Raw genomic sequence first — 27,619 nt, forward strand, 5'->3', positions numbered from 1 at the left:
CTTTCCATAAGGTTTTCCATTCACTTGGAGCTTCAGTGAATTTGCTTTATCTGCAGCTTTGGCCACTTGAAGGGAGACACTAAACATGTTTACCTTTTTACCTCTGGTTTTCCGGGGTGTATGTACTTTTTGTTTTTACTGGTTCCTGAGGTCGGGGGTAGGTTTGCAATCTGTCAAAGTGGTTTGCAGTTTTTGTTTGCAGGTTTGGCTGGTTCCTGAGGTCGGGGGTAGGTTGCAATCTGTCAAAGTGGTTTGCAGTTTTTGTTTGCAGGTTTGGCTCGTTCCTGAAGTCGGGGTAGGTTGCAATCTGTCAAAGTGGTTTGCAGTTTTTGTTTGCAGGTTTGGCTGGTTCCTGAAGTCGGGGGTAGGTTGCAATCTGTCAAAGTGGTTTGCAGTTTTTGTTTGCAGGTTTGGCTGGTTCCTGAAGTCGGGGGGGTGGGTTGCAATCTGTCAAAGTGGTTTGCAGTTTTTTGTTTGCAGGTTTGGCTGGTTCCTGAAGTCAGGGATAGGTTGCAATCTGTCAGAGTGGTTTGCAGTTTTTTGTTTGCAGGTTTGGCTGGTTCCTGAAGTCAAGGCTTGGATTGTCTCTGTCATCGGTAATGTCAGGGTGTTTTCTAGTTTTTCAACTAAATGTTAGACTGGATCTTGAGGTCAAAGTATTAATAGCTATCTCCATTCGTTCAAGTTTTGTTTTTATGTCAGATATTTTAAACTTTGAAAAAAATTGAGCTGTCTCTAGTTTCATGATTATCTTGACTAGAGGAGGAAGTTGGAGTCGTAGTGTGTTTCAAAATGTTGTTTTTGAGACTTGGTTTTCAGTTTTCCTTTTAAGCATTGAAACAGTTTTTCTAGTTCCGCTATCTTCTTAACATAACCATCAATGAGTAGACCGAGTTTTGAGTCATTTTCCTCATAAATAGTTTGTGCTTCTAAGTAAAGTTTCTTCTCTTTAGTGAGTTGACCCTCAATATCCGTATTAAGCTGTAAAAGGTTTTCTATTTTGTCAATGTGTGCCTTTTCTAGGTTTTCCATTAATTTAATTCATCATCAGAGAATTATAAGTAAAATTTAGATGAATTCTTGACGAGATTCTCCATTAAAATGAGAGTTGACAGAATGAGTGATGTTGTCTGACAGGCGGTTGAGGCGGCAGTGAAGCTGCTGCAGAGTGGTTCAGTGAGTGACGCTGATGTGGCGAGGGGCAAGGCGTTGGTGAAGGCGACACTGCTGCAAAACTATGAGAGTGGAGAGGGTGTCGTGGAGGACATCGGGGCCCAAGCTCTGCTATTGGGTACTGTACTGGGAGCTCCACAGATAGCAGCAGCTGTTGACTCCATCACCACAGCTCACGTGCAGGACGTAAGTTGCTTTGGTTAGATTAAATTGATACGAATTATGAGCAAGTGGATAAGTTGAGTTAAGATTTGAGATGAAAAGTTGTGAATGTCGTTGTTGAATTTAAGTTATACTTTAAGACTGATTTGTCCAATAACTATTCTCTCCAGATAATTTACTAAAGTTTAAGGGTCCTATCCTCATAAGATTTTAGATTCCTCAATCCAGTGTACTAGCACCGGTTTTTAATGGATAACACTCAATAGAGCCAATAGAACAGGCTGACCAATGAATAATCCTGTGGTTACAGGCAACACGCCTGGCCATTGGTTATGGTTAGAAATCACCTTAAGTAGTGTATAGTTTAAGAGGTACCTTGTCAGGAAATGGCCAGTTCTGATGTTAAGTAATGTCCTGAGCTGTATATAATATTAGTAACTAGTAATGTATTTTATAGTATCTGTTGCATGACATACTAGATGCTGTTTAAGAGGAAAATCACTGAATTGGGAAGTGTTAATGAGTTTATTGAAAGTTAGAAAGTTGTTGCCTAGACAGTAACAATGAAGAGATAGTGTTTTTGTCTATGTTGGTGCACCGATGATGCAAGTAACTGTGAAGTTAGTGTCATAGACTCAGACAGCACAGATATTCATACTGTCTGGTTCAGCCTATACAATGACTCAGATATGTCTGCACTATTATTTAGATTATGACTCAGACTTCATCCATGCCTCCCTGAAACCTTGCTTGCCCCCGTCATTGTTTTTAATTTCAAGCATTTACAGACAAAAAATAAATTAATAAACCAGTGTATGCAATCCTACACAAAGGTAAGTTGAGTATAAACAGTGAGCAGTTTGATGCGGCATGCCAATACTGTTTGTAGTCAGTGCATAAATACATTTATTCCACTTCTTAATCCTAATTTCACCTGGTAAAATAGACCCTTTACATTTGTTTATCCTTGCTGATGAGATCATTTAAGACTAGCATTATGCATAACAATCCTAACCTCATTGTGTCATATTGCCATTTCTTTTGTTTCTGGGCACCTCGTTTGTGCATGTACACCACTCACCATTCCCCACTAATAGGCATGATAGTTTGATAGCTCATGCAGTGTAGTTTGCTGTACTGTGGTTGAGTGTACCTAGTGAAAATAGATGTAGTGGAGTGGGGGAATCAACTACTTTCACAGGCCACTCTCCCCTACACACCCTACACTTTGGCTTGCTTTGTACTATAGTTTTCTCTTTGCTTTAATAAAGCATGTTTATAGCACTGGCAGGCTGGATTGATACTTTTGGAATTTTTGAAGACTTACATTTGGTAACAACATGATGAAAACTATTATATAAGGTAGATTAGTTCAAAAATATAACTCAAAAGTGTATATGAAATGTAGACCTCTCAAAAAATTTAATTACAGATGATAAAATAAAATAATTTACATAACTAGATATACTTTAATTATGTGATTAGACATTTATCTTGATAAGTTTACCACTTGTGCACTTGCCATTCCATAATACGACTTACCTAGGTTATATGTTGCATATTTATTTTTCAAGTTTTTTTTTACATAATTTTTTATATTGTGATTGATTTCCTATTAAAAAAATCAAATAAACATGAAAATAATGTTATATAACTATGATTAGGTCAATTTTTAGTTACATCAATTCTACACATTACACTTATCTCAGAGAACCATCAACTATAAATTCGTTTTGTACTGCTTGCATTTCTAATTAAATCAAGCAGAAAAATAATTTAACTTCAATGATTGTATTGTGCAGCACATTTACATTACTCTAGCTCAAAATATCTGTACAAAAATTTGAGTATCATTGACTAATTTGTATCTATAACCAGTATTTTGTTTCATTCATTTTGATGAGAGATTTCTTGTGCCAGCAGCACAGCTACTTGTACTAGTGTAATAATCCACATTCAAAACAAATTTCTAAGTGAGCAAAAGTTATGCTCCTGTCAATTATGAGTAATGACACCAATAGCATTATACATTTGGGAGTGATTCTTGGTTATTCTGTGTGTTGTCTAATTGTAATATTTCCAGTTTAATCTAATGTCCAACAAGATCAGCTAATTGGCATTGTTTCATTCATTGGGAGAAGGTCATTGACCTGGAAACTTAAGGGGATTGGCGAGGTAGATGTGGGCTATAATTGTGTCCAAAGAAGAAATAGCCGAGACACAATAGTGCTACAGTGCACTGGCGAAAGGAATCGCACAGCTCTGTAGGTTCCTTGACCTCGGATATAAGATGATAATTATAATGGGAATTGGGTTATAGATTTCTTTGTTTAGACTCCATGTCTGGTCTACTGACTCGAGAGATTCTGATCTCTAGCAGCATATGCTGCACTCAGCAGGAAATCTAGAATGGCCGTTGAAGCCAAAGGCTTGCAGTAGCAGTCAAGGCTTGCAGTAGCAGTCAAGGCTGGCAGCAGATTGTCAGCAGCATACGCTATTATAATGCATTTAGCAGGAAAACTCAAATTGCAGTTGAAGCCAAGGCTTGCAATAACAGTTGAGGCTAGCAGCAGACTTTCAGACCACTAGACATCAATTCAGTTGTCAAGTGACTTTCCACGGTCAGGAGGCTCAGCATGAGTAAAAGTTCACTCACAGAATAACGGTCATACTGACTGTGCAAAATGTGTTCAGTTCAGACATGACATCTTACATGGTGTCTACCGCATACTACCGTATTTTATGGTTGGTTGTCCATCTTATAAATACACTTATAAGTGAATTCTAACTAGATACAGTTGTTTCTCAGTTAAGTCAAGATGAGAGCATAGATTCTAGGTTCATTTTGTCTTGACATTAGTGTTATTTAATCGTATCTAAATTATTAAATTTCCCTTAGATGTAATCTTATAATACAAAATTAAATTTCAAAATAATCATTGTTTTGTTAAATGTATTATTTTATTCATGAACTTTGTTACATTTATCTGTACTGTCAATGTTTGAAATATTTAATTTCATTTTGCAGGCTGCTAGAAAAGTTGCATCAGGCAAGAAGTCCATGGCTGCTTATGGAAACCTGAGGTACACTCCTTATCTGGACCAAGTTGCAAAGTAAATAGGATTGATGAGAATGTAGTAGATCAATAACCCCCACCATCTTCTCTTGTTCATGCATTCACAATTTTATTTATACAAATTTGTATTGTTCCCTGTACTTCCCTTTTAAAAGGAAGTTGTATAAGATATCTGTGCTGTATAAATAATTTAAGGATATTGCTGGTAATAAATAAAGTTAAAAGAGACTTCTGTGTTATTTTAAAATTAGTTCCTTTATAAATGTTTTTGAGCAGTGCCTTCAAATCCTTTTCCAACTTCTCAAAATGGAACCTTATTATACAAACAGTATTAAGGAGTACTATTATTGTAACCCCCACACGAAAATAACCTGATGACATATGAGGTGGTGACCACTAGCTTGTGGATATGTTAATACTGTCTGCTTGATTTATATGTTGTCTGTAATCCAGATAAATGAAATCAAATGTGCATTATTTATTATCGTAATCAAACCACACAAATTTAACAGTAATTTTAATATTTAAAACTATGGTACAATTGGTGTTGTGGCTACCAATATAGTCATCCAATAAGGAAGAGCTGCTCCAACAATGTACATATAATAGTTTTTGGTAACAGTTGATGAGGTTTTGGATGAGGAACTGTAAAATTTTCAATCCACTTGAAACTGGTAACGGTCGTAGACGCCTAGTATAGAAGGTAGATTCAGATGCATCAGTCTCCATCGGAGTATTTTTGTAAGGTCTGCTGTAATATTGAACTGTTCATGAGCAGAATTAATTGATTTATGAAAATAATACAAAGGGTGTTTCAAAAAGGACTTTACAACTTTGAAAATTCATATAAATTGACTCAAAAAAGGTACAGTGCTAGTTTTAGTGTTGTTTTAATGAGAAAAACATTAAGATTTGACTCGCTTAGTTCTCTAGTGCAGAATCACCCTACAACAAGCGCTATAAGCAGTTATATTAAAGATGGCTGCCTTTACTGGACTGGAGCATGCTAGATGTGTATGTTGGTTTGAAGAATCAACTGGCGACAACAGCTCAGTGTAATTTTTGTACCAAGTATGCTAAAGATCCTCCTAGTAGGCCTATAATTTGTGAATGGCATAAATTTTTTACATAAACGGGTGCTCAGAAAAACATAAGAAATTATCAGATTGTCCAAGCACATCTGATGAAGTCGTTAAGCAAGTGAGAAAGTTTTGTCAACAGCCCTTCGAAATCGACCCAGCGTGCATATCATGCCCTGCAAGACCCACAAAGATGGTTTGGCGTTGTTGAGTAAACATTTGGATTTGAAGCCATACAGTTGTTGTTTTTACAAGAGACTAGACACTGTTAAGATTACCCGAAAGAACCTATGTGTGAATATGTTAAACCGATTGGATGATGAACATTTCTTGGACAACAAAATATTTTCTGACATCTACTTTTCACTTAAGTGGCAAGGTTAACACACATAACTGTAGGATTTGGGCCAATGGAAATCCACATAAAACATTGCAACATGCTCGTGATAGCCCTAAGCCGAATGTGTTTTTTGTGTTGTGCAAGAATAAATTGTACAGCCCTTTCTTTCCAAGAGAGAACTATCAATGGGATAGTGTACATGGATATGTTGCAAAAATGTTTTGATACCACAGATCGATGTGGATGACCGAGAACGAAATGTTTACTTCATCCAAGATGGCGCACCACCACACTGACTGACAGCCGGAAATTTCTCAATGACCAGGTCAATGGATACACCTGCAATGCTAATGTGAGTTTAGGAAGAAATCAACTATCTACAGGATATCTGCAAGTTAACTAGCAGAATTCACATAAAACATCTTAAGTTTAAGGTAAAAATCTTTATGTTTTCCTTTAAAACAACACTAAACGCAGCACTGAACCTTTCTTTGAACAAATTTATGTGAATTTTAAAAGTTGTGACGTTCTTTTTGAAAGACTGTATATTTAAAACATTTATAGGAAGAGTGGGATAAAAGAAAAAAATTCATTTCAGAGAAACACTGGCAGTAGGACAATTCCTGTGTTAATTACAATTATCTAGATTATTATCACAATTATCTAATTGCATTTAGGCATACATCTCTACACTAAATTTAATTGTTCTGACCATATCAATATATTTAATAACATACTTAATTCAGCCAGGTATGCTTTGAGTATACTAGTTAGAATAACATCTTTGGGAGTTGGTATAGCTGTGTATTATGCCCATGTATACTCAACGCTGAGTTATGGAATTACTTTGTGGTGTAATTGTGCAGATGTGCAAAAACTCTTTATGTAAAAAAATCAATTATTAGAACAATAGGTCATTGCAATTCAACATGTAAACCGTTATTTAAAAAATTTAATACCCTCACTTTGCCATATATATGTATATATATTTTTAAGGCTTAAATTAGTGCTTAAGAATTCTGATCAATTTGAAAAATAAAAATTGAATCATATATATCACACAAGAAATTTTAATTTGTTTCAATATCCAGTACATAAACAAAACCAAATTGAAAATAGTCCTCTTTATCTAAGATTGAAATTGTATAATAATATTCCACAGTCGTATAAAAAAACTTCCTGTATCTAAATTTACTATTAAAAGAAATGCTTTGTCAAAAAAAATTATAAAATGGGTTCAAACCTTAGACTTTATAAATTTTGTTGTTTTATAACGTTTTTATATCAATAAAATATGTATGAAAAGTAATGTTTTAGAATAAGCTTTAGTTATGTAGTTATAATTAATGACCATGTACCAGTTTTTTATTACATTGTGATAATGTATTGTACAATAAATATTTGTCTATTGTCAATTCTACAGGAAGTAATTAATTTAAATAAACACTATCTTATGTACATTTAAATAGGCTGATTTAGAATACAAAACCTACCTAATAAAAACACCTGGTAATTTGGTTTTATAAATAACCACCTTGTTATACATTATAGTGTATTTTCAATAAATCACTTAACATAGGAGTAATCGAGGCAAAGACATAAATTACAGAGGTTTATCAGTGGATATGTCCAATTAAAATTCATTGGACACGGTCTAGACGGCAGGCAGGACTCACGAACGAGGAGCCAGACTGCTGTTGCCAGGGGCGACGGACATCTCTCCTCCTTGACTGTTTTCTCTCAGGGGACTCTGGAACATTATTTAAACCATAAGAGTGGGCATTTATAGACTCTTCACAAACAGATAAATTATTAACTGGATGGGTGACTGCAGAGTAAACATGTTCTATTTGTTTGGACAGTGATTCACAATCTATTCATTTGGAATATCTAGTACATTTTCAATCCCTAGTGAATCATTGCCAAGATAAGCACAATTTAAAAAAATGTTGTACAGTAGTAGAATTGACATGGCTAACAGCATATCCCAAGGCATAATACATACAACCATCCTATTAACCATTGAGTGTTACGGCATCACGTATGTGAAAAGTGCAAAAGTGTCAGAGTGTTTTTACACGGTGTGAACCCGAAAAAATATATGATAATAATTTCTGATTTATTTTACCTAAACCATACTTTGTTCTACAGAGCACCAATGCTCCTTTCTTTGCATGCCCAGACCATTGTTCTTATCCTCCCAGTTTCCATAGTAGTCAGTTGAACCACTTGTGGCGTCCGTTGACTACTAAGTACTGTTCTACTACAAACTACCTTTCACATGTTTCTACCTTGCAATGAAGAAAATTTAATGCTAACCCTTCACATGCATATTACGTAAAATCTCATATGGTTAAATTGGCTCAAAACGCGTATGACAGGAAATCTCGTAATTTACGTTTTTGTCCTGAATTTAGTTTCTGAATAAGTTTGTGAAACACAGGTGATTGAATGCACTAGAACAGGGTTGCTACAGGAGTACAATAATGAAATTCCCTGACTTTTCCCTGATTTCCAGACCAAATTTTTCATTTTTCCCTGACTTTTTTCAACGCAATCCCCAGGGTTTTTGGCAATTAATGGGTGGAAAAAAGCGGTGTTGAGGCTAACAGGGTGGCAAATATAAAAAAAGCAAAAAATAAAGTGAACACAGTTTAATAAGTACATAAAGATTGACTTAAATGATCTTTTACAACACAGAAGTAAAATATGCGCTGCGTCGTCTGCAGGCTTGGACTCGGCGCGGCGGCAGTAAGTTTATTTGTGTAAAGGGATTTTATATTTTTCCCTGACCAACGTCGAAATTCCCTGACTTGAGACTGGGTTCCCTGACTTTTCCCTGATTTCCAGTCCTGTTTTGTTTCCCTGATTTCCCTGACCTGTAGCATCCCTGTAGAATGTTCAGGTGAACGTCATACAACAGCTCCAATTAATTCATTGTTCTTGGCTTCTAGATATCAGTCCGAAAACTGTTTTTTGTAGCTATAGACTGCCATTTTGGACTGTATGTTGGTGCATTTTATGTGATTTTCCGTATGGGAAGAGTGCCAGTGCAACTCTTGAGACCAGCGTTTAAGCTTCGTACCTGTGTTGTGTTGCATGTTAAATGATATGTTTGCATATTGTTTACACTTTTATGTGAATAATAAGAGTTTTATTTCTTTGAAATACTGATTTTATCTATGTCAGATGATTGCTTCAAAAAAATTCTTTAATTGGCTAATTCCATATTTCGTATTGCCATGCATTTTAATTTGAAAAAATATAAAAATCTTTAAAACATTCAGATTTAATATTTGTTTGTCCTATAATAATTTCAAAAATCTTTATTCAAATAAAATTGATTTTTTATGGTATTTGCACGCTAGGAGGAAGTAGACAAATTTACATTCAGTGTTCTAAGAACTGTGTCTTATGTTTTCATAATGTACTAAGCTTTTATAATGGAATATATTTATAAATCAAAGCCAATTTAAAAACAAAAGCCATGTTTAAAACAGAATGGTATGTGCCTAAAAGTTAAAGAAATATATTTTAATATCAGTTCATAGTCTGGGTGTTCTTCATAAAATAATATTTTTGAGGTTTTCTTATTATTGAATGTCACTGCTTCATGTTTAATAATTGCCTGCATCTGATATGACTAGTAAAATTCCTGATTTAGCTCACCTTGACATGTATCTGGTGTCTGAGCATGGCGGCTCGCAGGATGAGCATCCTTGTCTGTCTTTGGTATTCTCGGCCGACAGCCAGTGACTTCTCAAACGTTGTGCTGCGCTGATCCATGTCCTTGGCATAGAGGATCTGCCCAACAAACATGTTTACCTTTCGTAAATATACAATTTCTAATCAATTACTGAAATCGTCTTGTAAAAAAAACTACATTCCACAATGTACAGTTCGAGGACTTTAACTGTGCACGTGACCTTGAGTGTGTGGTGATAGGCGGGAGGGGTGGCGAGGTAGCATTATGTGCTGCGTCCCGAAAATATTTCTTGTGACTCATGGGTAAAACCCTCCTTTCAGGAATCGTATTGACCCAAATAACTCATCACACTCACTACAATCAGTCTGTTTTGTGACAGTGCTGATTGTGGTGGAATTCCTCCAACTGTACTGAACAAACTGCAACTTCTATTAGCAAACATATAGATAACAATGGGATAACATGCCATATACATATACAAGAACTGAAAAACACATACACAGTATCTTCAACTGTTTCACTTCAGAATTCAGAACCTTGTTTGATTCTCTGAACATGATTTGGTCCTGTTTACTTTAAAAGTACTTTTGTAATGAAAAATACCTCTGGTTAGGTTAATGCATAGCTAAAGGTGCAGTCATTCGATGATTCTACATCACATTGAAGTTTTTAACCGGTTACAGTTAACAATCTAATCCCATAATGCAATTTTAATTTTAACTGTCAAGCTAACCGTCAATTGCATGAAAATCATCTTTCTTCATAGTTTTGTGATAAAAGGAATTTAACCTTTTCCATAAGGATTTCACCTGAAATAGGCACATGCCTGCTTCTTTCTTGCATGAACCAACCATAAAATGCATCTTCTAAATGTAGAAACTCAACTGATTTCAAAGTTTTTCTCACATTGTCTGATGACTCACTACTCATAAAGAACAACTCAATTTGTCCTTTTTCTGTTTTATATCATGTTATTGTTGCACGGTAAACATTGTACTCATTGGACAAATGAGATAACTTTTCACCTTTTTCTAAGCGTTTCAAAATTTCCTTCTTTATCTATTGTCAAAGTCACATTTCCTTATTCCTGGCATCGCACTTGTCTCTTGTTTCTTAAATTTGTTTTGTATGCACTATTCACACATGCCTACATCACTCACAGATACTGTATTTGTGCAGTCAATGGTGACAGGAGAATGTGAGTGACTAAGTTGTTGCGTAATCTAACTGACATGCAGAGACATGAAAACAAACAGCTTGTCACACATATATGCGCACTAAGTGCCGGATTATAGAGACTGACCGTACTCTAGACGGATTATAGAGACTGAACCGTACTCTTGACATATTAGTACAAAAAGAACATGTACTTACAGTGTATAAACTGCAGGGCAATTATTGTACTTACGATGGTACATAAAGCACATCATAAGTATAGAAGTGATGTGTAAGCTTACGGAGTACTGTGTAAGATACAGATTACAGTATAGGTTTAGAGTACATGTAAGCATAGATAAATATGTAGGCATTTATAGTATCATGTATGAAGGATTTCTGATAAGAACACTAAAAAAATATTGCATGTAATTAAAGAGTAACAATGTATTTGATATCACTTCTTTAGTAGTAGTTACGAACCAATTACCTTGTTGTGTGAATCAATGCGTGCCTGTATCTGACCATCCAGTATAAGTTGCATCAACTCGTCCTCAAGAGCAGACACTGAGGTGTTGAGAGCTTCTGCCATCTTCCGCATGTCCGCCGACAGGTATGGACTAAACATATATATAGTACTCATAAAAATTTGAATATTTATAAAAACAATATTGAAGTTAAATTTTTTCTTTTCCTCTACATATTGATTTTGAATCATTTTCTAGTTTTTACTTCATTCAATCTTAAAACAGACTTTTTTAGTTTGGTCAATAACTGATGCATAAAATTATTTTAACCCTTTCCGGGCCAGGAGGCAATATATTGCCGCCATTGATCGTGTCTGAAAAATGCCAGATGGCAAAATATTGCTGTCGGTGACATGCAAAAAGCGCCAGGCGGCAATATATTGCCTCCTTGATATTCATCGTTTTCCTAAATAAATACGACGTTAAATGATTAAAGTTTTATGTTTTTTTTATTCCCTGGTATATTTGTAGATAATTAATATGAATATCATTTTTATTTTGGAGGTCTATGCATTTTTATTTTGTAATTTATTGTCACGTGACATTATCAGCTGACTGCTGCCAGTCAGTGCTCGATCTTTCGTTGTTTATTCTTTATGCTTCAGTGTAATCGTATTATTGTATGCTGGATTCTTCTTCATTATTTTACTTTGTGGTTGTAAATATTAGTAGTTTTAGTTGTTACGTGCTTAGCTATTGTGTGTAGTTGTTACAATGACTAACAATTTGCGATCTCATGGGAATAAAATTGACCGACGGTTAAATGACGATCTTGCATTATCCTAGACAAAATGTGTCATAAACAATTTACTTATGAGAGAAATAACACAAAATTTTGTATGGATGTTCCTTTCTAAATGTATAATATAATAAAATGGCTTCCCATGGTAAAATTATTTTTACGTTTTTAGTTATTTGCAAAAAAAATAATTAAAAAAAATGTTTTATGTAATCTATTAAAACATTTTTTTTTAGTTTTAAATTACTTAAAACTACATCTATATATATATATATATATATATATATTTTTTTTTTTTGTTGATAGTATATATCTACACACACAAGTAATTTGGTGCAACTTTTAGGTTATTGTCTAATTTTTGTGAAAACTTGCACTTTTGACTAGTCACAAGGGGATATGAGATGTGAAAAAATTTTGCAACATCTCATATTTGCTCCTGGCCCTGAAAGGGTTAAGAACTTTTCTTACTACTGTAACAGATAGAATTTACAACATAACAATGTAACATGTGTGCCCATTAAATCTACAAAGAATTATTGGGGTCTAAAGGTGACTTTTTCAGAATATACGAGGTGTGTCCAAAAAGTATCCGACCTTGACATCTGGCATGAACTGACGTTACTCTGCGTCAACGGCAATCTGGTCCCCTTCAAAGTACTACCCTCCACAAGCCACTGCCTTATTCCAACCCTCCTCCCACTTCCGGAAACACTCCTTAAATTCATTTTGCGGAATGGCTAACAGGTCCTTTGTCGCATTTTGTTTTATTTGTTCAACATCGTCAAATCTTTTTCCTTTCAAAGGAATTTTTAAATTTCGGAAATAGCCAGAAGTCACAAGGAGCTATGTCAGGACTGTAGGGAGGCTGTCGTAGTTGGTTGATGTCATGTTTGACCAAAAAAACGCTGAATAAGATTTGAGGAATGTGTTCACGTTTCCTTCGCACTACATCTCGTAGCCGCCTTAGGACCTCAAGATAATACTCCTTATTCACTGTCTGGCCTCTTGGAGTATATTCGTGATGAACAACGCCATCCTGGTAAAAAAAACTGTCAGCATTGTCTTGACATTGCTTCGACTTTGTCTTGCTTTTATCGGCCGTTGTTCTTCACGAGTTTTCCACTGTGAAGATTGAGCCTTTGTTTCAGGGTCGTTGCCATAAATCCATGACTCATCACCAGTAATAACTTTTTTAAATAGCCCTGGGTCACTTTTTATCAAATCCAGATTGTCCTGTGCGATTTCAAGTCGACAGTTCTTTTGGTCTTCTGTCAGCAGCCGAGGAACAAATTTTGCCGAAACACGGTTCATTTTTAAATCTTCGTGTAAAATGTTACGAACTGACGATTTTGGTATTCCTAAATCTTCTTCCAGTTCTCGGACAGTCAATCGACGGTTTTCATTAATTGCTGCACGAATACGTTCAACATTTCCAGCATTTCTGGCCGTTGAAGGCCTGCCAGATTGGTCATCACTGTCCACTGATATGTGGCCATTTTTAAACCGCCTAAACCACTCTTTTATTTAAGTATCGCCCATAGACACGTCACCATAAACTTTATGTATCATAGTAATCGTCTCTGATGCTGAATGGCCAAGTTTTTGGCAAAATTTAATGCAAATGCGCTGCTCAACACGTTCAGTCATATTGAAATGCGACATACACACATGGCAGTACTGTATGGAACAGAGTGCTGTGACTCACTGAGTGACCGGATCGTATTCAATGCCTAATATGGGAAGGAGTAGGCCCGCCCCTCCCCTCCAATAACCGGTTCGAGCCGGTCGGTTACGCTGCGGCCACCTACTGGTCGGCGGTCGGATACTTTTTTTGGACAGACTTTGTATAAATTATTTGCAATTATAATTGATTACGCAAATGAACAAAAACTGTATGGGAAATATATTATTACCAACATTATTTAAAAGTTTATAATATTAAATTAATACAAATATTATAATTATATCAAAGTAAGTACTCTACATTTTAGTTGATTTCCATTAATTTGTCTTAAAGGTAAAGAGCTATTTATAAAAAGCACTTGCCACATATTTGTGGCTTACTTACCAAAGTGGAAATAAAAAAAAACCCTTGAAAATGAAACAGGTAAACTTTAGATCAGAAGATATTTAAAACATTCTAATGTCAATTTTGAATACGAGTAGCAAACAAAACAAAACAAACACAACTTATCAATCATTAACCATTCAGTAGAACATTAAATCCCTATTCCTAAAGACAGACTGTTAATTAAAACACCACATACAGATCAGATTTCAACTACATTTCAACAGCATCGCTCACAACCACTCACCTGAAGTACTGTATGAGTGCTCTGTTTCTAATCTGGGTGTACAGTGTGTTAACATGTGGTGCCAGATACATGTCCAAGTAAAGGTTGTCCTGGAACATTTCAAGCAGTTTAAGTTTCATTCCTCAATTTAAGATCATTGGAGTGCATAGTGGCTATCTCAATACTAGACCTCTTTGGTAGAAGACCAATTTCTAGCATTTTGTATTGTATAATTTAAAGCACGAGACGCATCCGGAAAGTAAATACCATATCCCTCCTAATGTCGCCACTGTGCTACTTGTAACACTATGAGCATGCATACTTGTTTCTTTAGTTCATCAGCTCCACACTGACACCATTACGGTTGATTAGTCTCGTGTTTGTGGTGATCATCTGAAATGTTTAAAATATGGATGATCTTGCAGATTGAGATTTTATCTGTTTCTTATTTTTTTGTGCAAAACTGAGTTAGGCTTTCCAATTCAAATGGTGAGTTAGACAGCAATTGACGGATCCAGGAGAAATACCATGGCTCCCTCCAAGATTTTGAAAACAAGATGTTTTTACAGGGCATACTTAATAATACTAATAATGTAACGATAAAAAACAAAATTAACTTACTTTACTGAACTAAACTTTGAGTATGATTAAATATATTTACAAACAATTAATTTTTGTAGCTTCATGCAAAACCATCTGTTAGTAAAGATCGGTAACTAAAATCAAGCTGTGTCCCTCCCGAAAATCAGTAGTGGATCCACCTTTGAAATATCCTTAATGAAACATAAAGTGGGAGATCTTCTGTAGTGAATAACTTGGTATGAGAAAATTAAAGAGAACTGACGAATCATGACATTTCCATAACTTTAGAGAACTAATAAGCATAAGATTGTAACTGACCACTTAAGCTAGCATCTGTGTTCCCACTGGTTTCTCATCATTTTCAAGATGTTTCATTGCAGAAGGTTTTAACCCTTTGAGTTGCATGCATTTTTGAGGAGGTGATGCTGTCAGTGATAAGCATTTATGACAGGTCACTTCTATCAGTGCCAAGCATTCTCTTTGTGTTTGTGTAGTGTTCAGTCAAATAATTCATAACTTAAAAAACAAACAATGAAATGATTTTTATTTAATTTTGTAGGGAGGAGGGAAGTAGACTATAACTTGTAAAATGTAAAAACATGTTTAAATAAAAATATAATAGAAAAAAATTAAATTTGGTTTATCTTTGGAATACAAAATTTGCAATTTTATGATCTTAATTTATTTTGTATGCCTCTTTTTTATTGTTCCTATGAGCACAGATAAAATGTATTTATAACTAAGATCTTACTATAAGTATATATAAAATAAATATGCAGTATTTAATTTCTGGATTCAAGTATTAAATTTCTGTTTATAAATTTTCCAACTCCTTTTAGTTGAAATTATTAACAGTTTGAATTTTTTCACTATTTTCTTGTTAGAATTATCCAGCTTTTTGAAATAAAAAATAGAACAATGTGTAATATTTTTACAGACTATATCTAATTGGTCAGACATAAGACCCAAGGGTAAAAATTTTCCCTGATTACATGATCTACCTAAAAAATGTTCTTTATTATTTATGATTATAGTACTAAGGACCCAACAAGAGCTTAATAACGTGTCGTCCATCTATGTGTCCAGTGACTTGAACAGATACGAGGGTCTTCCAGAAAGTAAAGAACGTTTTGTTATAAGTCAATAAAAACAAAAGATAAGAGCATGAAAATTTATTTATAAATACTTATAAACTTACTCTATTTTTCTACAAAATCGCCGGAACTGTCAAGGCACTTGTTGTAGCGTGGCACCAGTTTTTCTATACCGACGTTATACTGTTCTGCCGCCAAGGAATGAAGCCACGTTTTTACTCCTTCTTTGAGGTCTTCGTCACCCAAAAAGTTTTTTCCGCCTAAAAACACTTTCAACTTTGGAAACAACTCGGAGCCAGATCTGGACTATACGGAGGGTGTCCGAAGATTTGCCATTTGAAAGAATTGAGTTCTGCTTTGGTTCGTGCACTGCAATGAGGCCGAGCATTGTCGTGGATCAGCACCACTTTCGACGACAGCATTCCGCGTCGTTTGTTCTGAATAGCGCGGCGAAGCCGATGCAAGGTCTCGATGTAGGCCTCTGAGTTGATTGTTTCGCCTCTCGGCATGAACTCCACATGGATTAGGCCTTTTCGGTCCCAAAAAACTGTTGCCATCAATTTCCTGGTGTTCAAATTTGGTTTTTCTTTCCTGTTTTTTGTTGGTGAATTCGAGTGATGCCATTCCATTGACTGGAGCTTTGTTTCCGGGGTTCGATAGGAAACCCAAGTTTCGTCACCCGTTACGATGCGGTCAAGAAACGCATCACCTTCTTCGTCATACTGAGTCAAAAACTCAAGAGCTGCTCCCATCCGTTTAGTCTTGTGGACATCAGTAAGAATCTTAGGCACCCAACGAGCACACATTTTCTGATAACCAAGACGTTCAGTCACTATTTCGTGCAAAAGCGACCTTGAAATTTGTGGAAAAAATTCCACTAGACCACTCAAAGTGAAACGACGGTTTTGTTGAATTTTTCCATCAACTTTCGCTGCCAACTCGTCAGTAACGAGTGACGGCCTTCCACTTCGTTCCTCGTCGTGCACATTAGTTCGACCTTCCTTAAATTGAATGCACCATTTTCTCACTGATGACTCGTTCATCGCATTGTCACCGTAAACTGCCTTAATTTGCCTATAAATTTCAATAGGTCGAACATTCTGTGCATTCAGAAACCGTATCACACTACGCAGTTCACACTTGGCGGGATTTTCAATTAACGCCGCCATTTTAAACTTTCACAGGAGACGCAAACGTGACCTCACGGTACCGCTACTCAGCTCACACTGAGGCAGAAGGTGTGGCTAACGAACAAGCTATCTACCGCGGTGGTGGGGGAACTGCGCCGCCCGTGATGCGCAATCGTTCTTTACTTTCTGGAAGACCCTCGTAGAAAGTTCCTAGAGACTTGAAACTTATTACATAGGTTCCTCTTGATCTAAGAAAGAACCCCATTGATTAGGGTCAAAAGGTCAAAGAGCAGTTAATCTGTCTGTCCGTCTGTGGATAGTTTTTGATTAAAAGTCTTATAGACTTGAAACTTTATACATAGGTTCTCCTTGGTACAAATACAATGTTAAAACTGTTAACTTACAATAATAGTAATCATTAATTGATTTCTTTATGTGTTAACAAAATACTTACTTATAGTTTAGCAATCAAAGTTTTAATGTAATACATAACATAAAATTAGACTCACCTTGATTTCATCTAACAATTTGAGACATGATGCATACTTTGATTCGTAGAACTTGAAAATGATGTCACGAAGCTGTGGTTCTAATTCCAGGAATAACTTAAATGAACTGGAACAGACAAAATAAACATTTAAGAAATAAAATTCACTCATTTATGTTTATTTTTATATTTGTCTAGTGCTATCCTTAAAAGAACTTGGAAAAATAGCTTTTTAAGTAGCAGTTTTGAATTAACAGGAATAAAGAGTACTGTTGGTGAAAGGAAAATAGTTGTGGAAAAACCTGAGTTGGAAAGAATCGAGAGATTGTTCCTGAAGTGGTCTGAAAGTATGAAGAAAATGGAAGAACACAGGTTGCATGCCATTAAAGATATCCAAGATACAGAAAAAACTAGATTAAGAGGAATGTCCTAGGGATAATCAAGTAAAGAGGATGATTGAATGTGTGCAGAGAAGAGGAGAGGACTGGCTGAGGATGTTAAAACAGAGAAGACAAAAGGATTTGAAGAGGACTTTGTGCTTGCAACCAAATGAAAATTACAGAAGATTACACAGAGTGGTATGAATTAAGTTAAGTAATTGCTTCTATAAGGGTATTTTCAAGCTTCTTATTTGATTGTAAGTGAATAAAACAGCTAGCACCACTTTGTTTTTAAGCAATTTAAACTTTTCTTGACTAATAGTTTCTTATAAAATTCTCTTTCAACATTTGTTGAGCAATACCTTAATACCAGTCAAGTCAGCTTGGAATCACTCTTCAGTTTCTCTACTGGTGATCTACTGTTGAAAAACTATTGCTATTAACACTCTCGGTCTTGGGAACATTCAAAAGTCGTAGGGAGGTATGTCAGGACTGCACAGAGGCTGGTGAAGTGGTGCAAGGTTGTGTTTGACCAAAAATGAACACCGTACTTAACTCTGGCAGTGTTTGACATTGAGTTATTTTAAAAGACTTTTTGCTGCCAATTGGTTAAATAAGATTCCAAAAGCTTAAATTTGCTGTCAATAAAACCATAATATTCCAGTTTTTTCAATAGTATGTCCTGGTCAACACAGTAAAAAACCTTGCTTGAGACATACAGTCTTCTTCATAGCTCTCAATAACTAAGGATTCAAGACTTCCGACTGCACCACACGAGACTACAGAGATTGGTCTGTACCTGACTACCTTCTTCCTTTCACCTTTTCTTAAAATAGGAACCACCTAAGAAATCTTAAATTTATCAAGGAACACACCCTAATTTAAAGAACTATTTATATAATAGGTCAAGGTTATTAAAATATTATCATCACCAATTAATTTTACTGTCATTGGATGTATCATAACACGTATATTGCTCTCATAAGTTTGTTATTCATTGTATAAACTTTTTTTTAAATTTTTTTTGCAAGGTAAAGCACGGATATCCACCTCTTCCGAACTTCTCAGATAGTCACACAATGGTCCCATATCACAGTTCACTTTGGCAATGACCTGGTCATTTCGGCATGTTAGTAGCCGACTGGAGCATGGGTGGCTCTCCACTAATGTATGGCCATCTTGAAACTACTTTCTCTTAATCTGTGCCATACTCATAACATCATCTACTTCTGAACAGTTTCCACTTGGCTGTTATCCAGTTTTTGGCAACATTTGCAAGGTCTGCTCCAACAAATGCAGCTCCAACTGCTCATTAAAATGCTGCTAGTCAGTTAATGATGCTATAGGCAGACATAAAGACATGCGCATACAGATTCAATGTTGGCTCATGCAAGTCTGCTTGATTTATATTAAAAAAAAAAAAAAAAAAAAAAAAAAAAAAAAAAAAAAGGTTGGATAATTAACAGCCCTTATATTGTATACAATCATCAACATAACACTCTTAACAGAGACAGTCTACAGCACAACCATCACATCAAATTGGACCGAAAAATTTAGGAATTATAAGCTATCATAACATAAAGCTGTATTTTACTAAATAGATAACCCTACATTTCTACACTTTGAAGGAAATGGATGTTGGTTTTGAAATCTTGTGATCATAATCTTTGACAATACATAAGAATATAATTTTCAAAAATAAATTCACACAAGGATGACTGTTATCTTTTAAGCAGATTTCTATTAGATAGACAGAAAAACTAAACACTGCAAATACTTAATTTATATCAACAAACAAAATACAAATAACAAACTGTATGTAACAAACAAATGTATTGAGTGATATGAAAGTTTAATATGTTTCATGTAGAACAGTAACACACCAAGACAGATGTTTCTTGCTTTGTCAGAAGTTCGGAAACATTTTGTTCAACAACTGATGTTTATAATGACCCGATTACCTGCTGAAGATGACATGTTTCTGCAGCTCCTGGCGGTCGAAGGTGGCCAGCGCACACAGGCCACCGTACATGGCTACATTACTACATGACAACAGCTCGGGAAAGTCGCAGTGGTCTAAGTTCGCCTGTAGAAAGTGCTTAGCCGCTGTCTTGTACTTGCTGGTAGCCAGTTCTGCCAATCCGGCCGCACACTTGAGCCTCGTCAAGATCGCTTGGTTACTGTCCTTGCCCTGTACAAGTGACAATAAGTGGAGTCTCTTCCTTTGGTTACATTTTTAAGTTCTACAACTACTTTCCATCTGGTTATGAAAAATACAAAAATGTTAAATTTTACTTTATAAATAAGATTGAAATACTACATCATTTTATACATATTTACTGCCTACATTAGTAATTTTTCTCATCAAATGGGTATACAGGACTCTGCCAGGAATTCCACCTTTTACTAATTATTAAGTGCAAACATAAGAAAATTGACTATTACTCTATATCAAGCACTAATTGTTAGAAAAGATCCAAAATTTGGTATTTGTTCCTATAGTTTTATCCTCGTTTGAAGAAAATGTCTTCCCAGTCAGCAATGTTTTAATACTGTGAGATAGATGGAAATTAAGAGTACCAAGAGTAAGCAAGTATGTAAGATTTTAATATTGAAAATCAGCCTCTTTCGATTGTGCACTCCAATTCAAAAGGAATGAGTTAGTGTGTTTATGAGACGAAAAAGGACTTTTATGTGGACCAGTCATGGTTGTTTTACTCAGCATTTTTCAGTTATTAACTAACTACAGTTTTGTTACTAATAATTTTGCCATTTTCCTTAATAACCGTTACATCCCTAAACTTCTTCCACTTCCACCAAGCTAATAGCTCTATTGTTAACATACTGAAATGTATTGATATAGATACCTACAGTGAAATACTTTGAAACAAAGCAAAGTATACATGCTTTGACCCTTCAACTTTGGTCTGTGACCCCCCTCCCCCCAACTCAATATTAGATAATGCATAATTTAACCATTGTTAAATGACTTTTTAACAGAACTATAATTGTTTACAGTGAGTAGTAAACTACACGTTGGACGGCTAAATAAGTTTTAATAAGTCCGTATTAATTTTTCTTCCACATACAATGTTAAATTCATTGGTATTCAATAAAGCAGAAGCATATTATTAGTTTCAAATGAGACAAGTTTTACCTCTGTGCACAGCATAATGGAAAGACTGCTGTTGTCAGACAAAATGGGAATTATGAAATTCGTAGCACTGTCTATAACTTTTAAAATCGCATAAACCATAACGGCTGTCCTCAAAGTTCTATATAGAGACCAATTTATTTTCTCATTATTGTTGCAGACTTTCCATATAATATTGACATACAACTTTGTACAGATTTATAATATTCTCTTACATTTATTTTTGACACCAATTGTGAACAGTTTAAGATCTTGATTCATGATAAGTAGCAAACAGATAAACTAAAAAAAGGCTAACAGTTTTATTTTAAAATTATGAAACTTTTTATATGGAAGGAACCATGGGAATGGTGAATGATATAGCATTCTAATGTATCTTTGGATTCTAAACTTTATTTTTAAAGCATATTGAAAATATATTGCTAAGGAGCTGAACACTGTTTATTTTTCACTAACAATATTATCCAACTGTGTTAGCTTTTAAGTAACAAAGAATGTATACTTTCAAAGTATTTCATTGTATGTAATGATGAAGATTGAGGGCTCAGGATGACATAATCAATCCTACGATCCTCCCTATTACTGTGTAGGAATTATGTCACTTTTTCCTATCATTATTATGTCCCTCATCAGTGCAAAGCAGGCTCACTGTTCCCTCAATGATTTTGTCTTCCCTCAAAAATATTGCACTTTATCTCTTGTGCATTGCTTCGAAATTTAATTTATAATGGTGATAAGCTCCCTTCTTCACTTGTTTTTTCAAATTATCACAGAGGGAATTATTGTCATTGTCATTTTAATGCCTGGTCCCTCTGTTTTTTTTTTTATTCCTTCAGCTACTGTAAATACACCGTGCCTCAATGTCACAGGAACTGGTAATATAAACTGCACACAGTGTTTTACTTACATTAACCTCAGAGAAGTCAGGGGTGGACTCGGCTTTGTTGACGTAACTGAGCACATGTGACCAGTTCTGCAGATATACGCTGACCTGGGATAAAACAGTACAAATGCTTCAGTTATTAATCATCTGGTGTTACCATTAGAAATTATCATAAATTTATGATATTTTATATATTGCACATAAAATACATCATCTAAGTCTGTAAAATTACTACGCATATTATCAAACTTTGGACCAAATAATATATATTTTGTTAAATAATTAACGCCAGCATTTGCAAACAATCTTTAATTTTTTTTTTTTTATTGAGGCAAACTGGCATGCCAGATCTGCTGGCTTTTCCAATGCCTTGTTTTAAAAAACCCTAACATGCAAGTACATGAGAGTGACTATATTCTAACATGATTTTATTCTATGAGAACGAAGGTGGCTGTTGTTACGAATAAAGTTAATATTGATGTGGCAGATCTTCATTTGCGAATTGTATTTAGATCGCATTTCACAAATCTCCTTTAATACCCATTAGGGCTGGAAAATAGGAATTTTTTGCAGTCTTTACAAAATTGATGTGCTAGGTAAAATAAAATTGAGAAATTGAAATCAAATGACTCTGTGAATGATTTAGTTAACAACTAAAACGGCTGCTATGGTTTCTCCATTCTAATATATACACTAGTGGAGTAGACGTTCCCCCTTCTACTAGTATCACCATAGCCAAAGAATAAAACTTCATCCAAATCAAAAAATTCATGCATGCTTGGAAAATGGGGAAGCTCGAAAAAGTCACCAATACTAATTGTTACAGAAGTGATTTGGGAAGCAAATTTCTCAGGCCTGTAATACCCTTACCTATGACTGTGGATGTCAGATATTTATAAAGACCTGTAGGACCTGTTTCACAGTGAACATTAACAACAAGGATACATATCTATATCTCTTCCGGATTACAAGTCTTTTTTATGTTCAAATCATGCTTCCCAACGAGGATACACATTATAAGAAGATGGCAATCACATGCCAATTTCAAACATCAGAGACTGCCTCAAATCAAACAAACTTGCAACAGAACTCATAGTGTCATGCAACATTGTGCTTTATTGCTCTTGCTGTGGCAAAGGAGCAATTTGTCAAAACTGATGAGGGTTCCTGTTTAAGTAAGGTATGGTATATACAAAAGGGGCAATCTTCGGGACCAGCCCTTTCTCAAAAGTACGATGATGAGACCTATTAACCCTTTGAACCCCAGGCGACGATGTATCGTCGCCAATGAAGATGCGAGAATCCCCGGGCGACGTAATATCGTCGCCATGGTATATGCGTTTAATACATATTTATGAGTATTTTAGTAAAATACAATTTTTTTGTTAGTAATATAGTGTATTTAAAATAACATTTATGCTCAAAAAATATATTACTCTTTGTTGCTACAGCTGTATTTGTTTACAAAGCGGTCTAATGTTACGTATATTGTCTTTGTGCATGTGAATTGAGTTAAATGTTGTAATTGAGGACTGTTTTTAGTCACTTTTTCTTTAGTTTTAATCTTATAGTAATAATCAGTTCTGTGAACAATGAGTGACAACATTGTAAATCACCCGAGTGAATTGGACAGACAACTGGATGTTGACCTATCAGATGACGATTGGTCTGACGTCTCATCAATTTTCAGTGATGACACTGATGTTGATCCTACCTATAGGCCAACTATCTCGGACTCAGATGACGAAGAAATGCCATTTAGTCAGCTATCTACTTCTCACGGTAACGCCGCCGCTAGGCCTACTCCGGACAATGACCAACCGGCCTCAGTGAGATCGCGGTTGCAAAATCTTTATCTTTAGAGATATCAATATAATTGTTTTTGTACATACATAAAACTAAATTTAGAAAATTAAAATGTGGGTGCCCATAGTAAAAAGTTTTCTTATTTTTGAAATAAAAAAATCTTAAAATCTATTTTTTTACCTAAAAAACTATAAACACATAAGTTATTTTAATGTTGTTTAAAACAATTTTTTATACTTGAGACTGAACTTTTTCTGTGTATACAATTTCATTCTGGACATTTTGGTGTGTAATACAAGACAATAGCATAAAAAATAGCAAAAATATTAATTTTTTACGAACAGTATGCAATACAGCTGTTTCTGCTCTGGGGATTCTCTGTAGTTCTTAGGTCAAATGGTTTTGGTACGTTTTTTTCCACCATCAATATTTTGGTATGGGGTTCAAAGGGTTAATTAACCCTTTGGCTGTCAAGCAATTTTGCTATTTCCTACGCAAAACTGCCAAGAGTTCATCAGTGTGCAACACCCAAACTGCCAGTACTATTTGTAATACAACCAATCACCACTACCAGGCAAAATATGTTATTTAACAATGTTACACACAATTTTGTTTTATTTAGTACTAGCTGTTACCCGCGGCTTCGCACGCAATTTTTAGAACTGAATTCATAAAAAGCAATTATGATATAATATGATGGGAGTCCTACAAACATTTTAAAACGTACGTAGGCATACATCAGGTAGATATTATTTAAGTTCGTGGTAAATAGTATCAGAGTTTAACTTAATTATTATATCATGTTTGGCACGTGTAGGAGCATTTCTGGTTCTAATTAATTATATACATAACGTCACAGCTGAATCTGCCTTGTAATCGCGATAAAGAAAACACAAATCTCAGATCACACAGGTCTCGGAAACTTACTTTGGTCAAAAAGCGTATATTTCCAGTCCTTGTCATATATTTCAGGTCTAAGATATTTCCAGTACCATAGTAGAGTTTGCCTTGTTGTTCTGAAGAAGAAAAAACAAATACACTTACATAGGACCGAGATCCCTACTTCGGTTAAAAAGTGCCTACTTAAGACCGTTTAAATTCACCTACTATGTAACAGGTTAGCTTGCAATATTGCCTTGATTAAAATACTATACACGTTCGATTATATAGTTCTCGGAAATCTATTTTGGTCAAAGTCGTGTTGGCATAGTTGAGTTTGCTAGGACTGAAAAGCCTATTACGACCTAGGGGGAAGTCCTACCTACTTCTTATGTACTTCCGGTATAAGAGGGAAATCCTTATTAAGGTTATGCAACATTCCAAAATAATCGTTATTAAAGTTTTGCGTTACACTTGTTTTTTGGACTGTAGCCAGGGAAAGAATGAATCGTTAAGGTATGTTAGTATTCATTTCTCTGTTTTTCCGTAAGCCATTGATAAAATATAATATCATAATGTCAAGGAAGCCCACCAGTTTAAAGTAACTTATGTAAAAACATTCATAACTTTGTTCATTAAGGTTAGATTTACAACATTTGTTTAATTCATTAGATGATTTTAATTCGTCACTGGCGCAATCTGGAGTAAAATTTATATATTAATGTTTTATTTACTATCTGCATTACACTACCGATCAAGCACTGTTTACTTATTATTGATAAAATTCAAATGTAAACAGATGTTTCAGAAAGTTTGTCGAACTATAGCTGTCAACAGCTGTCAAAATACGTTTCGTTCTTATCATAACATTCGAATGTAAACAAACTCATTTTTCAATTTGAATTCGACTTTATTCGGTGAAATGAATGTGTTATGGGTGGTAAAAAGCACTATAAATGTTAATTCAGACCAAGCTATACCTGTTCCAAATTTCACCACAATCCGTATAGCAGTTTCAGCGTGATTCGAGGACAAACTTCCAAACATTCAAACTTTCGCATTTATAATATTAGTGGGATTGTCATCAATAGTTTACTCACAGCAAAAGAAAGAAACTTCCCAACCATTAAACAAAACTTATATGTATACAGTTAGTGTATTCATAAATAGTTCATACCGTTATACATAAAATATGTTTACAAATGATAATTAGTGTACCTTGATTACGTTGAGGCACATGTTGACCACGTGTTTCCCACTGGTGCAGTAGTCGCGTGCACGTGAGTAGCACTTGAGGGCATTGCTGAGATCACCACAATCCAGGTGGTGGTCTCCTAAGTCGTCATTCCCCCGCCGGATGCTCTCCTTAATCGAGTTGCTCCTGTAGTTCTTCAAATCTGTGTCTAGCTTCTCAAGTTTCATTGCACCTTTCTTGTTTTTAGATTCGATCCAGACCAGGTCGGGTGCTGGTATGTCCTGAGCTCCTCCACTAGCCACATCAGGCAGTGACATCCCTCTGCACAGAACAGGGAATTTATTCAATTTTAAAATAATTTATTTCCTTTATTAGTTGAACAGACCTACTGTACAATATGAAGACCAAAGATATTATGTTTGCTATGATTTTTGACAAATACCTGATTACTAAAATATTTTACATATTAAAACAAATTTAATAAAAGTAATCATACTAAAATAGTTATAGTTTGTAAATCACAAAAGGGATTATAAGTTTTCTCCAATTGAAATAATTATAATCCTGTGATTATAATATAATGAAATCATGTCCCTTTAGATGTAAATATAAAGCAAGGTTTTAGACTTATCAAATAAAATCTTATCACTTATTTTATAGCCTACAAAGGGGATAATTTTACCAGTCTATTTTGTTCAAACATATATTGTGCCATGTCTATTTTGTTATTAATTCATTATAAACTGATAAGAAACTCAAATGAATACTCTGTTGGAACTTTTTATGGATATTTATTTGTCTGGATTGGTATCCTGTCCCAGTGAAAAAAAGAAATTTAAACTTGAACACATGGGAATTAAAATATGAGGGAGATCTGTAACATTTTAACTGTGGGATTGGGAAAACTTTCTACACTCTTATTAACTAAGCTTTTATTTGGCTATAAAGAATAAAGCTTAAATTATTTGTTAACCAATTTTAAATTTATGTATTCCAAGTAAGTATATCAAATAGTTTTCAAATAATAAGTTAATAACAGTAAATTATCAGTAACATCACATACATTACAGCACCAGTCAAACTTTCCAGATTATTCGCTTGATTGCGTAATACGTTTTACCAGTGATTGTCAACTGACAACGCAGTGGTGACAACACATTTTGATTATTAATTGACAAATTGTTGAGATTTTTAGTTTTTAAACGAAATTCAAAGCATATTAAAGGGGTTTTTTATGGTAAATAAAATTCATAACAATCACGGTTTTACACTTTTCATGGTTGAGTGAAAACCCTTTATCCCCCCTCCCTTAAAAACCCCTTGCTTTGCCGCTGAATCAGCTTACCCATTTATAAGTGCAGTGTCTCACAGTGTAGTATAATAAATATTTTTCATAGGTTCTGAAAAGGCTGATATTAATTTGCTAGTGTTACAAAGTGCTTTTCCTCAGTATAACACAAGAAGTTAAGTACATTACCATACGCATGTACAAAATATAAAATCATTTTTTTAACTGACCCAATATTTTCCTGCAGCTTTTTGTGCAGCTGCTGGTAGAGGTTGACGTTGTATGTCTGCATGACATAATTAATGGCCATCTTAAGTGCTTCGACACGCAGAGGTGGACAGTGATCGGCAATGTACATCAACCTATAGAGTCGCGCTAGGCCTGTATAACTATTTGCGTACGACTCCAGATCCTGCAACAGCCACAATTTTAAACTTGAAAATATATTTATTAATTGTGTAACTAGTAATAGACTGAAATTAGGTA

The 27,619-nt window shown here is 34.9% G+C and overlaps 2 protein-coding genes across 2 annotated transcripts in view; one reads left to right on the forward strand and one right to left on the reverse strand.

Moving 5' to 3' along the window:
- The window catches only part of LOC124353802 (cytochrome b-c1 complex subunit 2, mitochondrial), a 30,661-nt gene extending 26,021 nt beyond the window's left edge, over positions 1-4,640 (forward strand). Inside the window, exons 8-9 of the mRNA XM_046803800.1 lie at positions 1,138-1,359; positions 4,364-4,640. Of these exons, the coding sequence (XP_046659756.1) occupies positions 1,138-1,359; positions 4,364-4,453 (312 nt within the window). The 3' untranslated portion in view covers positions 4,454-4,640. The remainder of the gene's footprint in view (positions 1-1,137; positions 1,360-4,363) is intronic.
- A 2,729-nt stretch (positions 4,641-7,369) lies between these two features.
- LOC124353803 (COP9 signalosome complex subunit 1) overlaps positions 7,370-27,619 on the reverse strand; it is a 33,865-nt gene continuing 13,615 nt past the window's right edge. Inside the window, exons 3-11 of the mRNA XM_046803801.1 lie at positions 27,364-27,545; positions 25,869-26,166; positions 21,990-22,073; positions 19,890-20,119; positions 17,571-17,676; positions 14,277-14,365; positions 11,183-11,312; positions 9,501-9,635; positions 7,370-7,581 (exon numbers count right to left, since the gene is read on the reverse strand). Coding sequence (XP_046659757.1) covers positions 7,504-7,581; positions 9,501-9,635; positions 11,183-11,312; positions 14,277-14,365; positions 17,571-17,676; positions 19,890-20,119; positions 21,990-22,073; positions 25,869-26,166; positions 27,364-27,545 — 1,332 coding nt within the window. The 3' untranslated portion in view covers positions 7,370-7,503. The remainder of the gene's footprint in view (positions 7,582-9,500; positions 9,636-11,182; positions 11,313-14,276; positions 14,366-17,570; positions 17,677-19,889; positions 20,120-21,989; positions 22,074-25,868; positions 26,167-27,363; positions 27,546-27,619) is intronic.

This window comes from Homalodisca vitripennis, chromosome 2, assembly GCF_021130785.1.
Source record: "Homalodisca vitripennis isolate AUS2020 chromosome 2, UT_GWSS_2.1, whole genome shotgun sequence".
Lineage (NCBI taxonomy): Eukaryota > Metazoa > Arthropoda > Insecta > Hemiptera > Cicadellidae > Homalodisca > Homalodisca vitripennis.